Source organism: Solanum verrucosum, unplaced genomic scaffold (genome assembly GCF_900185275.1).
Source record: "Solanum verrucosum unplaced genomic scaffold, falcon-dt-bn FXZP01000117.1, whole genome shotgun sequence".
In the NCBI taxonomy this organism is placed as follows: Eukaryota; Viridiplantae; Streptophyta; class Magnoliopsida; order Solanales; family Solanaceae; genus Solanum; species Solanum verrucosum.
Genome location: NW_026020014.1, coordinates 268,568 through 284,534, shown reverse-complemented (window position 1 = coordinate 284,534; position 15,967 = coordinate 268,568). Strand labels below are relative to the sequence as shown.

General features: G+C 36.2%; 3 protein-coding genes across 4 annotated transcripts; all 3 read left to right on the top strand.

Moving 5' to 3' along the window:
- Positions 1–1,652: 1,652 nt before the first annotated feature.
- On the top strand, positions 1,653–7,729 carry LOC125820582 (tRNase Z TRZ3, mitochondrial-like). The gene is made up of 12 exons (XM_049499987.1): positions 1,653–2,092; positions 3,257–3,346; positions 4,127–4,171; positions 4,306–4,360; positions 4,489–4,532; positions 4,637–5,110; positions 5,183–5,451; positions 5,561–5,708; positions 5,823–5,873; positions 6,061–6,467; positions 6,554–7,190; positions 7,368–7,729. Exons 1-12 carry the CDS (start codon positions 1,670–1,672, stop codon positions 7,683–7,685), a joined length of 2,961 nt encoding a protein of 986 aa, XP_049355944.1. The 5' UTR covers positions 1,653–1,669; the 3' UTR covers positions 7,686–7,729.
- An 873-nt stretch (positions 7,730–8,602) lies between these two features.
- LOC125820546 (pentatricopeptide repeat-containing protein At5g41170, mitochondrial-like) lies at positions 8,603–11,333 on the top strand. 2 transcript variants are annotated; one of them, XM_049499946.1, is made up of 2 exons: positions 8,603–8,705; positions 9,387–11,333. In XM_049499946.1, exon 2 carries the CDS (start codon positions 9,414–9,416, stop codon positions 11,331–11,333), a length of 1,920 nt encoding a protein of 639 aa, XP_049355903.1. In that variant the 5' UTR covers positions 8,603–8,705; positions 9,387–9,413. The 2 variants fall into 2 exon arrangements, with proteins under 2 accessions (XP_049355903.1, XP_049355902.1); XM_049499945.1 differs by lacking the exon at positions 8,603–8,705 and having other exon boundaries at positions 8,915–11,333.
- A 571-nt stretch (positions 11,334–11,904) lies between these two features.
- Positions 11,905–13,654, top strand: LOC125820557 (putative pentatricopeptide repeat-containing protein At5g52630). The gene has a single exon (XM_049499958.1). The coding sequence runs from the start codon at positions 11,936–11,938 to the stop codon at positions 13,628–13,630; it is 1,695 nt and encodes a 564-aa protein (XP_049355915.1). The 5' UTR covers positions 11,905–11,935; the 3' UTR covers positions 13,631–13,654.
- The last annotated feature ends 2,313 nt before the right edge of the window (positions 13,655–15,967 follow it).

The window sequence follows — 15,967 nt, the reverse complement described above, 5'->3', positions numbered from 1 at the left end:
GTGGATAGTTAAAACGTAAAGTGTCTAATGAACAAATTTGATTAACATAAAATATACTAAGTTAATGAAATAATTATGAATATCAAATAGTCTAAATTCGTGCGAAATAAAATAAACTAAATTAATAAATATATGAATCATTTTTAGATCGCTTTCCCAAAAAGGAGAAAAAGAAATCATCTTTTCACTTGTAGCGATAAAAAGTGAAGAGAATGATTAAACTATAAGATAACTAACCTAAAGCAAGCATTTTATTTTTTTTAATTATAAAAATAGGAAAAGTTATTTTTATCATGCAAAGACAAAAGTGTAGATCAAATCAATTTGTTACCAACCTTTCACGTATAGCAGTGTTGACTTTTGGGCGAGTGATGCCAGATACATATACTATCATTCTTACTATAATTCAAATTGTCGAAGGCGGCTATTTATATAAGTGACAAATTGTACTACAGTTACTAAAGCCAAATATATGGTCTGATTTTCTCATTGAGAATAGGAAACAAGACTTTTTTTTGGTTTCCTTTTGGGCCCGTGGTCCAATTAACATCAGCGCTTCTCTTCCTCCTCCTTGGGCCTGCAGGAGCTCAGGGGAGTCTTCATTAATAACTCCATTTAGTGGGCCGGACACTTCATTTTGAAGTTTTTGTATGGATAATCTTTAGTATAAATTATAGGAACCACATATTATAAGTACTAAATAACATTCTATTCCTTTTAGTTTTTTATTTACCAAAAATCCCTTAAAAATGATGGTTGCAGGATACATTAGGTTTGATACATTCCACATAGCGGGATACATAGCGTTGTGCACGGGATACATTAGGTTTGATACATTCCACATAGCGGGATACATAACGTTGTGCACGGGATACATTAGGTTTGATACATTCCACATAGCGGGATACATAGCGTTGTGCACGGGATACATAGTGTTTGATACATTTCACATAGCGGGATACATAACGTTATGCACGGGATACATGCGGAATACATAGGTAAATAAGGGATTTTTGAAATTTTTGAAATAAGTAGGGATAAATGGATATTAAGGTAAGTAAAGGAGTGTGGTTAAGTAATTTGTCCTAATCTTTATTTTGAGGTGATGCTGAATTTTTGCCTTACATGATGGTGTTTTTGCTGCTTATATAATCAAAGTACCCTTATCGATTGGCCAATTTTATTTTTCTTCGCTTGACATTCAATATCGGTTTTGAATTTAGACTAATGATTATTCATATCCATAGTATGAATAGATGCAACATTGTGGAGTAGAAAGTTCACTTAAAGTTGGTATGAATAGTAAATTTAAATTCATAAATTTGAAAATAAGTTAAAGTTTAGGCAAGATTCACTTGTTTTCTAACCCAAATTTCATGTTTCAGCCCAACGCTTAATGTTGAGGCTGGTATTCATTTAAGGTATCAAAAAATAAGTGTATAAAACCTAAAGATATTTTTATTCAATTATTAATTTCTAGTTAATTACATTTGAAACAACGACTAAACTTCAAATCCCACCAATTTCATTTTTCAAATTGGGTGGTAGTGAACACCAACCCGACCCGACCCGGTAACATGCAATGGCAATTTGCAAGTGCAAATCTTTTCAGACATGGGCGGGGTTTTATGTTTGGTGAACCTAAAACCCTGTGTATAGTACAAATAAAATGCCCCAAATCTCAAGCCTTCGGCTCCTATTCTCCTCCGCCAATCACCACGCACTTCTCACTTCCCCTTTAACTCCAAAACCTCCGCTTTCTCTTTCTCATCTCTTCAAAATCAAACACCCATTTCTCCATACTTACACTCACAAGCCCAGCCGTCTTCTCTTCGCCGCATATTCAAGAAAACCCAAAAACATCGAACGACCCGGTTCGTTGAGCGGTTCAAGAAGGCGTAGTAGTAGCAGTTCGAAGACGGAGAATAAAGGGAAGTCGGCAATGGAAGAAAGTAGTAGTAGTGCGATTGCTGAGTGTGTTGGGTTTAATAAAAGAAGGGCTGAAGGTAAAGATAAGAATGATGGTCCCAGGAAAAACCTTCAACTCAAAGTTCGCAAACTCAACCCTGTTAATACTATTTCATACGTCCAGGTACTTAATTAATCCTGTTAACAAGTTTCCCTTTTTTATCTTGTTGTAAAGAAATCATTTTTATTGAAATGAATGGAAAAGGAAAGTAAGGCAAACAAATTGTAACTGAGGGAGTAGTACATGTTTGTTTCACTTCTAGGTTTTGATCCTGGTTTGTTATGTGGTTGAATGAAGATGATTTCCATGTTTGTTTTTGATGAAGTAATGATATATACTATTGCTGTCATTGAAGAAGATGGAGAAAAAATAAATACAAAATGGTAGAAATGAAAAAACTTTGTTAGTTGCATTGCATAAAAACACTATGCTAGTGTCAGGGAGCTAACTAAGTTCTAAAAGATTTATAGTTCCCATGTTTTTTTGGACACGAAGTTGGTACATGTAGTAATTGTGTAGGTCTAGCGAGTGGGTCGCAGGTGGGACATGGTGGATTGTTTAACTAAATTCAAAAAAAAATATGTTTGTATGTTTTAAGGGAACAAATGGTATGGATAGAGTTATAAGGTATATTGGTGAGGAAAATGTTTAATTTAGAACTTTTTCTGAATCATTTCTAGTTTTAGTTGGGTTTAAAAGTTGATGACACGTGTGCAGGTTCAGTAGGATAAGACAAGAGGATAGTGTTTTGACAACTATAAGTGTAGTTTGAAGCTAGTGATATGGAGTAGGAGTGAGGACATTGATTAAAAAATGTCTTCTTTTTGATGGGAAGTATTTTTCTTCGAGAAAACGTTTTTTCACATTTTAACACCAAAATATGTTTTCTTCAAGTAAAACAGTTTTAGCAGAGGGATTCCAATTCAATACTAAAACAATCAGTATAACACACTAACAGAAATCAGCGCGATGGTTATGTTAGTCCTAGAAAGTAACATAACATGAACTAGCAGCCCCAGTAAGGTCCTAGTCCTATTTATAATTTTTTTTTGGTATGTTTAAAGCAGATTTGACAATTTATTTTTGCATTAAGGGACTCTAAAGTTTCTATGATTTTGGTCAGATACTTGAATGCGCAAAGGTTTGTCTGGTTGGATTGAAATCTTATTTCCCAAGACATGCCTAAATTTATGATTATGTGAATCTAATAACTGATATTGTTCCTCTCTCACTTCCTTGCAAAGAAATTGAAAAGTCATTGACTTCTCTTCCTTTAAATTCTCACAGATCCTTGGGACTGGCATGGATACACAAGATACAACACCCTCAGTCCTTCTCTTCTTTGATAAACAGAGGTTTATTTTTAACGCTGGAGAAGTAAGTATGTTACATTGTCGAATTCAAATCCAATGTGTATGGCACCTAGTTTCTCTACTGTTTCAGATGACACCGAAAGGATAACCTAATCTTATTTGGGTGTTGTATTGTTAGTCAAGATGTACATTTCATATTTTGGAACAGCCTCCCTACCCCACAAAGGTAGAGGTAACGTCTGCGTATATCTTACCTTCCCCAAACTCAACTTGTGGCCCTTGCCAGACCCAACTTGTGGGATTACTGGGTACATTGTTATAATGACATTGAAATCTTAGGGCCCTTCTCTTATGGGAAGCAGAATACCAACTTGAACCTGAAAGAGGAGCTACCTATTAAGTTAATTTAATTTCTTGCAAGGGTTTCCTTGAATTTTTGTAATTCTATTATTCTCATGACTAAATTACTGCATAGATTAGATCCATAGGGACCAACTGGCTATTAGATTTTGTACAGGAACAGATGATAAGACCACATGCAGCAATTTTCAAGTTATGATGAATAGCAAGTCATACTTTTTGTTTGGTATTAAGAATGTTTTTGGTTATTGTATTTGACAAACTCCTAATGAGGAACTGTGCTTTTTAATGATGGGTTAATTGGTTATCTACTTCCTGCATCACCATTATCCTAGTGGGTTTTCGTTCCACAATGCTGTTCTGCAGATTGTTTCCCATTCATATGCATTTATTGCTCTCTTTTGGTTCTATTTCCTTTGTGAAGAAACAGAAAAAGTACACTTGGACTTATTTCTTTGTATCTAAATCTGTTCTTCTGCTTCAGGGATTGCAACGCTTCTGCACAGAGCATAAAATTAAGCTATCAAAGGTATGGAACTATGGATATGTATAATCCATTTGTTCGTAATCAGGTTTATACTTCCGAACTGTTCTTTCAAGTATGATGTTGATCTTATTGTGGAAGATGTATATACATTTTTTTTCTTCGTTCTTCTTTCCCAGATTGATCACATATTTCTGTCGCGAGTCTGTTCAGAAACTGCCGGTGGACTCCCAGGTCTGTTTCTATAGCTTTTCTTATTGAGTGACTAGATTAATCAATGTTGGAAAGATGCAAGTGCTGGCTTAATGATTGGCAGAGGTTGTTTAAAAACCACTGAATATGTGAAATTCTTTTGCTTGCAGGTCTTTTATTGACTTTGGCTGGCATGGGAGAAGAAGGAATGTCTGTGAGTGTCAGATTAACTTGGTTTACTTGTAAAATATCAATCAGATAATTGGCTGATATAAATTATTATAACAAAATGATACGAATTACAACTTTATTTTGAAGGTCAATGTATGGGGTCCTTCTGATCTCAAGTACTTGGTCAATGCAATGAAATCATTCATCCCAAATGCCGCCATGGTCCATGCACGCAGTTTTGGTCCACCTGTTGATTCTTCAGGGGCTACTGATGAACTCTTCGTTCCTATTAATGATGAGGTTGTCAAAATATCTGCTGTTCTGTTGCGACCACGCTACTCAAAAGTGTCTAAGACGACAAAGGAAGGATCCTCTGAACTTGATGATTCACTAGTTGGTGTCAATCATTTGGAAAAAAAAATTTCAGCAGAGAGGATGCAGTCCACAGCTGAATTTGCATTGAAGCCTGGGGATCTTGCGGTAGTCTATATTTGTGAGTTGCCTGAAATTAAGGGAAAGTTTGATCCAAAAAAGGCTGCTGCTCTTGGGTTGAGACCTGGCCCAAAATGCCGTGAATTGCAACTCGGGAATTCTGTACAGTCAGATCATCAAGACATCATGGTAAGAATAGGATTATTATTTGCTGTTACTTTACTTCGTACTCATCTCATTGTTTCAGTGAGCATTGCGCAGGTTCACCCTGGTGATGTATTGGGGCCTTCTGTTCCTGGTCCTATTGTACTCGTTGTTGACTGCCCAACACCATCTCATCTGCAAGAATTGTCTTCTATACATTCTCTCACTCCATATTACTCAGATCCATCCGAACAATCCAAGGAAATGTGCAAAAAAGTTGATTGTGTGATACACCTCAGTCCTGCTTCAGTAACGTGTACAACTGAATATCAGCAATGGATGTCAAGATTTGGTGAGGTGCAGCACGTCATGGCAGGGCATCAGCTGTGAGTAACCTTATAATGCTCTCTTCTTTTCAGGCTGATATACATCTTTTTGCGGTTTATGTGTATTTCCTGCTTATATACCAGCATGATTTTCTTGTATAAATCGCAGGAAGAATGTTGAAATTCCAATTCTGAAGTCTAGTGCAAGAATCGCCACAAGGCTTAACTACTTGTGTCCTCAATTCTTTCCTTCGCCTGGTTTTTGGTCTCTTCCGCAGTTGAAGAGCTTACCCTCAGTCTCTAGAGGTCCAAGTGAGGTACATTATATTGGAATTATGCTTGAATGGAAGATAAGTTTACTTTGGACAGTGAATCAATATTGGGTATGCTTGTTTAATTGAGAAGTTTATCTTTATATTTTGTTTCTGCAGTTCTCTCTTCCAGCTTCATGTCAAGTTATTACGGCAGAGAACCTCCTCAAGGTGAGAGTTTATATATTTGATCCGGTTGCTACTGGCGTAAAATTAGAATCTAGAAACTGTATGCCATGTTTGGTTAGGAATGTGTTTGAGCTTTTCTGTGGAATTGACTGCAATTTACCTCACGCGTTGTTTGACTTTGATTCTGGGTTGGACATCACTCAAAATGAACAATTTTTTTGTGGAACAGTTCCATCTTCGCCCATATGCACAGCTTGGTTTAGACAGATCTGGTATTCCTGAAGTTACTTCTCGGCCAAAAATCATAGAAGACTTAATTACAGAAATTCCTGAAATTGTGGATGCTTCTGAGCATATTACCCAACTGTTGCATCATGGTAACAACATTGCAAATGGAGGCAGCATGACATTGCAGGCCAACAATGTTGTGATAGAAGAGCCCTGGTTGCATGAAACTGCATTACCTAGTTGTTTGGAAGGTATAACAAGAGAGGATATGGAGATTGTTCTTCTTGGAACGGGCTCTTCCCAGCCTTCAAAATATCGAAACGTCACTTCTATTTTTATCAATCTTTTCTCAAAGGGAAGTATTCTGTTAGATTGTGGTGAAGGAACATTGGGACAGCTAAAAAGAAGGTAATGTATAAGCTCATTAATATCAATTTTACATATGGTTTTTGTTTAACCGCAGTTTGGGGGATAATGTGCTTCTTGGTAAACAGATTTGGTATTGAAGGTGCTGATGAAGCTGTAAAAGGTTTAAGGTGCATTTGGATTTCTCATATTCATGCTGATCATCATACTGGTATTGCAAGAATACTTGCTCTCCGACGCGATTTACTCAATGAAACTCCTCATGAACCTTTAGTTGTTGTGGGACCACGGCAGCTTAAGATATTCCTTGATGCATACCAAAAACTTGAGGACCTAGATATGCAGTTCCTCGATTGTAGGCAGACTACAGAAGCTTCATTGAAGACTTTTGAATCAGGTGAAAACAAGGATGTGAATGGGAGTGTAGGTGTACAAAATGACCAAAAGGATGGTTCTAACTTATTTGCTAAAGGGAGTCGTATGGAGAGTTATTGGAAGAGGCCAGGCAGTCCAGCTGATGCATCTGCGGCATTCCCATTGCTGGCAATGTTGAAGAGAGTTCTGAGAGAAGCAGGATTGGAAGCATTGATCAGCTTTCCTGTTATTCATTGTCCACAAGCATATGGTGTTGTCCTGAAGGCGGCAGATAGGACTAATAGCACTGGGAAGAAGATACCAGGGTGGAAAATTGTTTATTCTGGCGACACTAGGCCTTGTCCAGAACTAGTTGCAGCTTCCCATGGGGCCACAGTTCTTATTCATGAGGCAAGTTGTGAAATGTCTTTATGGTTTCCCTCCCCTTCTGATTACAAATATTCCTCCCAAGTTGTCAATAGAATCTTACAACATGCTATACTCTTGGCCTAACAATTCTCATAAAAATTTCAGTTGCCACATGTTCCCCATTTTAGCATATATAAAAATTTTGGGTGTTTAATGCAGGCGACCTTTGAAGATGGCATGGTGGAAGAAGCCATAGCAAGAAATCACAGCACAACACAGGAAGCTATTGAAGTAGGGGACGCTGCTGGAGCATATCGAATCATCCTCACTCATTTCAGTCAAAGATACCCAAAAATTCCAGTTTTTGATGAAACACACATGCACAAAACAAGCATTGCTTTTGATATGATGAGTGTTAACTTAGCAGACCTACCCATGCTTCCAAGAGTTCTTCCATATCTTAAACTGCTATTTCGTGATGAAATGATTGTTGATGAATCTGATGATGTAAATGTTGCTACAGCAGCTGCTATTTGAGTTATTGAATAACACACATTGATTAGTTTCTTTTTATGCATTTATACGCAGGAGTTAAATCATAGTGAATCTGTTGATGCTAAAGTGTTCTTGTTCTCTTTTAAGTTTTCCGCATTCACTGATCAGTGCATGAAAGCTGAGATATTAAGTTGGCGTTGGTACACAAATTGAGTAATATTTGATACTCCCTCCGTCCCATTTTATATGTTACCTTTTTAGTTTGCACTTGTATTAAGAAATGATGTAACAATGTTTTCAAAACTCAATTTTATAATAAATGATGAATACATTTTCAAGATTAATTAACTACTCTATCAAGGATATAATAGGTAAAATATGGTAATTTATCCATAAATTTTATAAAATGTCAAGTATTATGGTCTAATTATTTATAGAAAGGGATGACATATAAAATGGGACGGAGGGAGTACTTCCTTTGTCCAATAATAGTTGTCCACTATTGATTTGGGACACCTTAATGAACGATTAATAATAGGGTAATATTACCAGAGTATCCGTTGAATAGATGTAGTGTTTTGGAAAATGTATTAGACATTGAATAAGTAGTATTCAATAGCAATGATAAAATCAACGAAAAAAAATGAATTATCTCTTGATAGACACCATAAGATTAAAGTTTCTTTAAAATTTATCCTCGTTAAAATCTGATGATAGATAAGTACTTAAACATTGTATTAGATCATATTTTGACCAAAAAACATAGTATTAAATCATATTATTTGACCAAAAATAAAATCTAAATTATTTGCCAAAGTTTGAAAAGCACCAGCACTACAAAAGAAAACCAGAGTAAAGGCAGAAGCTGCCGCCAAATAAAACGAAACAAACCTAGAAACTTACTCAATTAGGAGGAGAATTTATTTTGAACAATATTATCATTGCCGAAAAATTTGAATGGTTTTTAAGCTCTTCACTGAGTTATGCTTTGAGCCGCCGCCATGAGAAGAAGAAGAAGCAGATAACCTCAGATTGGGCTCAATTTGAAATTGCTGTGCTGAGGTGAACTGTTCCAATCTTTTTCAGTTTGGGTGTACTGTTAAATCGAATTTAGCTCTAATATTCATTCTTGTGGTTCCCTTTTTCAAGATTCTTTGAATTTCAGACCAGAGAGCTTAGAAACCATTAGAGCTTGTCTAGGGGATCAAATATTATCTTTTTGTTCAATGAGGGTTGAGATTTTGAATAAAGGTGCAAACTTTACCCAAAGAAAAAGAAAAAATGTAAGATTTTTCTTGGGTTATTTGTGATAATGTAGACTCTGTATAATTGTTGAGAAGTTTTTCTTCTATGGGTCTAGGTTTGTTACCAAGAAAGTCCTTCAGCTTGTTATTCAAGGATTTACATGAATTGGGTTTCTTTAAGGAGCAGAGAAGCCTTTGTAGGAAGTACTATCATGGTGCTTCTTCTTCATTACCCTTGATGTATGATTCTGATAAAGCTGTTATACCAACAAGGAATTCACTTAACTGGAAAGGTCGCAAGGTGTATTCAGTTGTAGTTACAGTATGCAAGTCTTTGAGTTGGGAAGTTGCGAAAGAGATTCCTTTTGAGAAATCTCTGAAAAATTATGGCTTGTATCATTCAATAAATGGCTATAGAATGATGATACATACATTTGCCTTTGCTGGAATGGATTTGGAAGTGTACACACTTCTTAAACAAATGATTTTCTACTTGCAGAATGCTGGTGTTGACTTATTGAAGGTAATGCATCTTGTTCTGCGTTCAAGTAATAATACAACACCTTCAACTCTTGTAGCTGATGAACTCATCAAGATTTTTATTGCAAATAAACTGTTTGATCATGCTATTGACGTTGTTAATCAGGTTAAGAAAATCGGGCTTGAACCAAGTATTTATTCATGTAATTACCTACTAAATTGCTTGGCAGTAGCAGATCAAGGGGAGAATCTTGCTAGACTATTTGAAACAATGAATAACTTTGGACCCTCACCTGATGTGATGACATACACAATCATGATGAATTTCTACTGTGAAAATTATTCAGGCACACAGAAGGTATCTATAAAAGAAGCCTATAAGATTCTGAAAGAAATGCGGGAAAAAGAGATCAGTCTTTCTGCTGCAACATATAGTGTATGGCTCCTTGGACTCTGTAGAATTGGATGTCCTGATGTTGCTTTGAAATTCATTCGGAGACTGAGGTATGAGAACCAATCTTTGAATTCTTATTGCTACAATGCTATCATTCATGGATTCTTTTCTGAAGGCGAAGTAAGTAAAGCTATAAGTGTTTTTGAAGAGATGAGTAATTCTGGAATAACACCAGATATATATAGCTATAGCATTCTTGTCAGCGGGTTCAGCAAATTCGGGATTATTGATGAAGGTTTATGTTCTATTCAAGGTATGCAAGATAATAACATCAAGCCTACCCCAATTAACTATAACTCAATTCTTCAGGGTTTGTGCGCAGCTGGAGCAGCAAAAATTGCAAAGGATTGTTTTCATTACCTTAAGAATTCTGGGTACAAAGTTGGCCAAACAGCTTACAACATTTTAATTACTGAATTTTGTGCTCAAGGAGATCTTAGTTCAGCCGATGAGCTACTGGAGGAGATGATCAGCAGTGACTTGGCTCCAGATGCTTCAACTTGTTTGAAATTAATTCGTGCTTCCTGTGACATGGGGTCTGTTGATAAATCATTGAAGTACAGGATTATGATGGTACAAAAAGGCTACCTGTCTGATACCATTACCTGCAATTTTATTGTTAAGCAGTGCTGTACTGATGGGCGTGTGATGGAAGCTTTGCACCTGATTGATGAAATGGTGGATCAAGGCATCATCCCCAATTTGTTTACCTATGATGTAGTTGTTCAGCAGTTGTGCAAAGATATAAACACAAAGAAGGCATTGGAGTTAATCACGGTGATGCTTAAGAGGGACATGTTTCCCAATGTTACAATTCTTAATACTCTTCTTGATGGATTTTTTAAAGAGTCCCATTTTAACAAGGCTAGGATGCTTTATATGGGAATGCTTAAACTTGAGATGACTCCTAACATCATCACATACACAATTCTTATTGACATGCTATGCAAGCGGGGGAAAGTGAAAAAAGCTGCAAGACAGATAAAAGTGATACAGGCCCACAAACTATTCATGAAAATAATCAGGGAGGGTATGAGTCCCGATAACATCTATTACACCTCCATGATTTCTGGCTTTTGTGAAATTAAAGATATGAGCATGGCATGTGCTTTGCTCCTTGACATGCAAAAAAGAGAAGTCTGGCCTACTGTTGTTACTTATACTTGCCTCATTGATGCATTTTGCAAGTTAGATCAGATGGATGAGGCCAGGAGGTTGTTCAGAATGATGGTAAGACAGAACATCTCTCCTGATGTCTATATTTACAATTGCTTCATCCATAAATATTCCAAGTTACATCGAATGGATGAGGCCCAGAGGTTGTTTGATGGAATCAGAGAAACAAACATCTCTCCTGATTTAGTCACTTATAGAATAATGATCAAGGGATATAAAATGGTCAGAAATTATGATCTAGCTTATGACATGACTGATGAGATGCACAGAGTGTTTAACATTCCTCACACCTTATCAAAAAAAGAAAAGAAAGATCCTGACGATGCATTGTTATAGTTAAATATGGTTAGTCATATAGTCGATCTCAACTTGTTTGAGACCGGCGCATAGTAGTATTGTCAAAGTTAATTTTTCTTTTGTTACTTTCTTGACTAGTTTGTAGATGTCATCATTTTTGTGTATTTGTTTTGTTGTTTCTATGGAATGTTTTCTCGAGTGAAGAACATGTCTCTATTACTTTTTGTTATTCAAACTTCATAGTGAACTTTCAGTCAGTTGCTATTACAATCTTACATTTGAAAATTGAAACATGAATAGTCAGTACATCATGGATGATACTGTCTAAAATATTTAGTGTTAGTACTGATATTTTCTTCAGATTAATACTACAAAACAACATATTCAACATAATTTTACAAAGTTATTTTGAAAAAAGTAGAGTGTAAGCAAATCGTAGCCCTACTTTGAGAGGTATAAAGACACTTGGCACGACAACACTCAACTACCTAATTAATCTATCCGTAGCCCTACTTTGAGAGGTATAAAGACACTTGGCACGACAACACTCAACTACCTAATTAATCTATCCGTGTCCACCCACCATTAGGGTCCATTGTGTTGGTATTAGTTCGATGAAACAAGCAAATCAGGCTTGAGAAATGGATTCAACAGACCCACGGTGCGTACATGCGCGAGCCATCACAACAGGGGCCGCAAAAGCTAACCGTGCAGTGCTAAACAACCTCATCACTCTCTACTCCAAATCTGATCTCCGGTCAGACGCCGCCCGTGTTTTCCGGTCAATCCCATCGCCCAATGTCGTTTCATGGACAGCCCTCACATCTGCATTCTCCAACTCACCACTTTCCTTTCATCATTTCATTTCCATGCTCCGTCACCCTTCAAGAATCCTACCCAATAGCCATACTTTAACGTCCCTTCTCAAAACATGCGCCACTCTTCCTGCACTCACCTTTGGGGCACAACTTCATTCTCTTGCTGTCAAATTGGGTTTCTCTTCAGAGCTGTTTACGGCGTCAGCTCTTGTGTCATTGTATTTTAAAACTGGGTTGTCGAATAATGCTAAGAAGGTGTTCGATGAAATGTCTGTGAGAGATGAGGTTTGTTTCTCCTCGGTTATTGTTGGGTTTGCTCAGAATTATAAGCCTATTGATGCTTTGTCGTGTTTTGTTGAAATGAGGAGGAGTGGTATGGCATCTACTATGGTTAGTGTTTCTGGGGCTTTGCGGGCGGGTTCTGACATGGCTATGCTTGAACAATGTAGGATTATTCATGGGCACGCGATGGTAACAGGGCTTAATTTGAATGTTATTGTAGGCAGTGCATTGATTGATGGGTATGGGAAATGTGGGCTTGTGGGGAACGCTCGTGGAGTGTTTGATGAGCTTGAAATGGAACTCAATATTGTCGGGTGGAATGCGATGATGGCAGGGCATGCTCAACAAGGGGAACATGGAAATGTCATAGAGCTTTTCACTTTAATGGAAGAACGGGGAATGGTACCAGATGAGTACAGTTTCTTAGCTACTTTGACGGCATTATACAATGCAGGTTTAGTTGAAGAGACTGAGATATGGTTCAAGAGGATGACGGAAGAGTATAGTTTGGAGCCGTGTCTTGAGCACTATACGTGTTTGGTGGGTGCATTGGGAAAAGCAGGACGTCTGGAGGAGGCAGAGCAAATTGCTTTAACCATGCCTTTTAAGCCAGATGCAGCTTTATGGCGAGTATTATTGTCTAAATGTGCATATCATGTGAATATGGATATTGCGTGGAGGATGAGTGATAGGTTGTTGGAGATTAACCCAATGGATGATTCAGCTTATGTAATTTTGGCTAATGCTTATGCAAGTGCAGGGAGGTGGGATGAGGTGAGGGAGGTGTGGAAGAAAATGAAGGATAAGAAAGTGAGGAAGGAAGGTGGGAAGAGTTGGATTGAAGCGCTGGGTGAGGTTCATGTGTTTTTAGCTGGTGATAGGAGGCATGAGAGAACCAATGAGATTTATGCTAAGTTAACAGAGTTGATGGAGGAGATTGAGAAACTGGGTTACGTGCCCGTATGGACTGAAATGTTGCATGAAGTAGAAGAGAAGGAGAAGAAGAAATCACTTTGGCATCACAGTGAGAAGCTGGCATTGGCATTTGGATTGTTGAATGGAACAGCACCACCTGGTAAAGCTTTGCGGATTGTGAAGAATTTGAGAATTTGCAGGGATTGTCATGAGGCATTTAAGTATATTAGTAGACTTGTTGATAGAGAGATTATAGTGCGGGATGTTAATAGATACCATAAGTTCTTGAATGGAAGCTGCAATTGTGGAGATCAATGGTAAGACTTTATTGAGAAGAAATCTGAGTAAGGAGAAGACCTCAAACTGACGTCTTCTTGGCTTTCTCTTGCACAAAGATCTTTGCCTTTTGTTGTTGATACTGACAAAGCCGTTTATTGAAAACCTTAGATCTGCTAGCACTCAACCCCTCAGTTGAACTGAAGTTGTGGTCTCAAATAATTCGAGGTGTATCATTCCTTGCATTCTTTTCAACTTTCAAAATGCTGGTATTGACTTGCATAATGTAAGCTGTCTTGCTCTGCAGACTTCATTCACCTAATAATGGTGCAAGATCAAATCTTGTTGCTGATGTATTAATGAAAGGCGTTTACTGCTAGATCATGCTATTGACATTGTTGAGCAGGCCAAAGAAATTGGACTTGAAACAGAATATTTATTCATGTAATATCTTACTAAAATACTTGGCAGAAACAAGCCAGAGGGAGAAGGATGCAACTCTTTTGAAGCAATAAAGAACTTTGGACCATCACCAGATGTAAGGACATTCACAATCATGATGTACTTCTCTGCAGAAATCATCCAGGGCAACAGGAGGTGGATATAAAAGAAGACTACGAGATTCTGAATACATATCTCCAAAAGTTGTAGAGGAGATTGAACATGAAAGAGAGATGCTCCGTTTAGCTGACAGATTGGGCGGGGAAATGAACCACATGAAACTCTTAGAGGCCAAGAATCAGTTTGAGGAGAAAAATTCCGCTATTAGACAAGGAAACGACATCAAGAAACTAGGCCAACAATCCCTGCCAGAGACAACAGTTCAAGCCTTGGTAGACAGAGTTATCTGGTAACTATTCTAGTGGGAGATAGCAGGTAACCTCATGGAAGCAGTCAAAGTGCGCACAAGCAGATCCAAACACATGTTAGATTCGTGTAATTTTACATTATAATCTGCTTCAATTTGTTTGCAATTACTGTCACTCATCCTCACATTTTGTATCTAAAAAGCATAAAATACAAGTGAAGTGAGTAAGTGATGATATTTTGTTCCAAAATCCAAATAATAAGAGCACCAAAAATGTAATTGTACATTTGTACTATATCCACAGTGATTACCACTTTGTTGACAACCATGGAAAAATAAACTCATGTGAATATCGTGAAGAATTCATATAAAATTGCATGGAACACGACACTTATATGAATTGACCAGACAACTCTACTAGTAGAGCATTGTCATATATTTCATGTATCTTTAATTTAAAACTACAATATGTTTAAGAATCTTTTTTTGGTATCAAATCAAAATCAGGTAAATAAATTGAAACGCGAAAGCGTAATATATTATTCATTCAGTGTTGTCGTGAAACTAGGAAAAGCAAAAGAAGTGGTCATTGGGTGTTAGTCTTATCTCCTACCAGCCTTTTTGTTTCTACCAAACCTCATTGATTAGTATTCCCTCCCTCCATTTACAATAATATTTTATACCCAATATATCCTAGAATAATTCAAAGGATACTTTTAATATATTACACTCTTTCTATTTTAATTTATTTGTTTGCTTTAATACTTGATATAAATTTTAATTACTTTTTTAGTTTTAAACCAAAGATATATTTTAAAATACTGATTTAAACATGTAAAGTTAAAAATAAAAAATTATAAAAAAAGGACATATTTTAGAAACAAGCTAAAAAAAATTAAGACATAGCAAACTAAATATATATTTTTATTTTAAAATAACACGTTAAACTTTATATCAAATCAAATCCAAAAAAATAATTTAAAATAAAAAGCATTTATTTCTAACCATATTTTTAAAAGTTCTTATCATGAATTCACACTTTCATAGATTCTCCTAGAAGAATAAGATAAAATAAAATAATTGAATGTACCCGGAAGTTTCGCACTTCAAGTCTTATTTGTTTCCTAAACAACAATAAATAAATAAATAAATAAACTATACAAGGTAATGATGGGATAAATAAAAATGAAAAAAAAAATTATTTTCTCTTTCAAAAATTCTATTCGTATAAGGGATGAATAAATAAATAAAAATTCTATTCTTATAAGGAATAAATAAATAACACAAGGTAGTGATAGGATATATGAAAAAAAATTATATTCGTATAATGAAATACTTCTCTTTGAAATGCATCTTACACCTTTCTAATTCAATTTAATCAAAATTCAAATGTATTTGCGGGATTGAATAAGAAACTGAAAAATAAAAGTAATTGCATGCTCTTATTACTCATTCATATGGGGTAACTTTGTCCATCTTATTTTCGTACAATGATTCTTTAAGAGGTCATTTCATACGAAGGATACAAAATAATAATTTCAGAACAAAATACAGGATGTGAAATTTCATTTTTT

Bases quoted from the DNA above. Each gene is read 5' to 3' on its own strand.
- LOC125820546 (XM_049499945.1), top strand. From the start codon at position 8,994: ATGGGTCTAGGTTTGTTACCAAGAAAGTCCTTCAGCTTGTTATTCAAG.
- LOC125820557 (XM_049499958.1), top strand. From the start codon at position 11,936: ATGGATTCAACAGACCCACGGTGCGTACATGCGCGAGCCATCACAACA.
- LOC125820582 (XM_049499987.1), top strand. From the start codon at position 1,670: ATGCCCCAAATCTCAAGCCTTCGGCTCCTATTCTCCTCCGCCAATCAC. The intron at 6,468-6,553 runs GTAATGTATAAG...CTTGGTAAACAG, and splicing joins TTGGGACAGCTAAAAAGAAG to ATTTGGTATTGAAGGTGCTG. The intron at 7,191-7,367 runs GCAAGTTGTGAA...TGTTTAATGCAG, and splicing joins CCACAGTTCTTATTCATGAG to GCGACCTTTGAAGATGGCAT.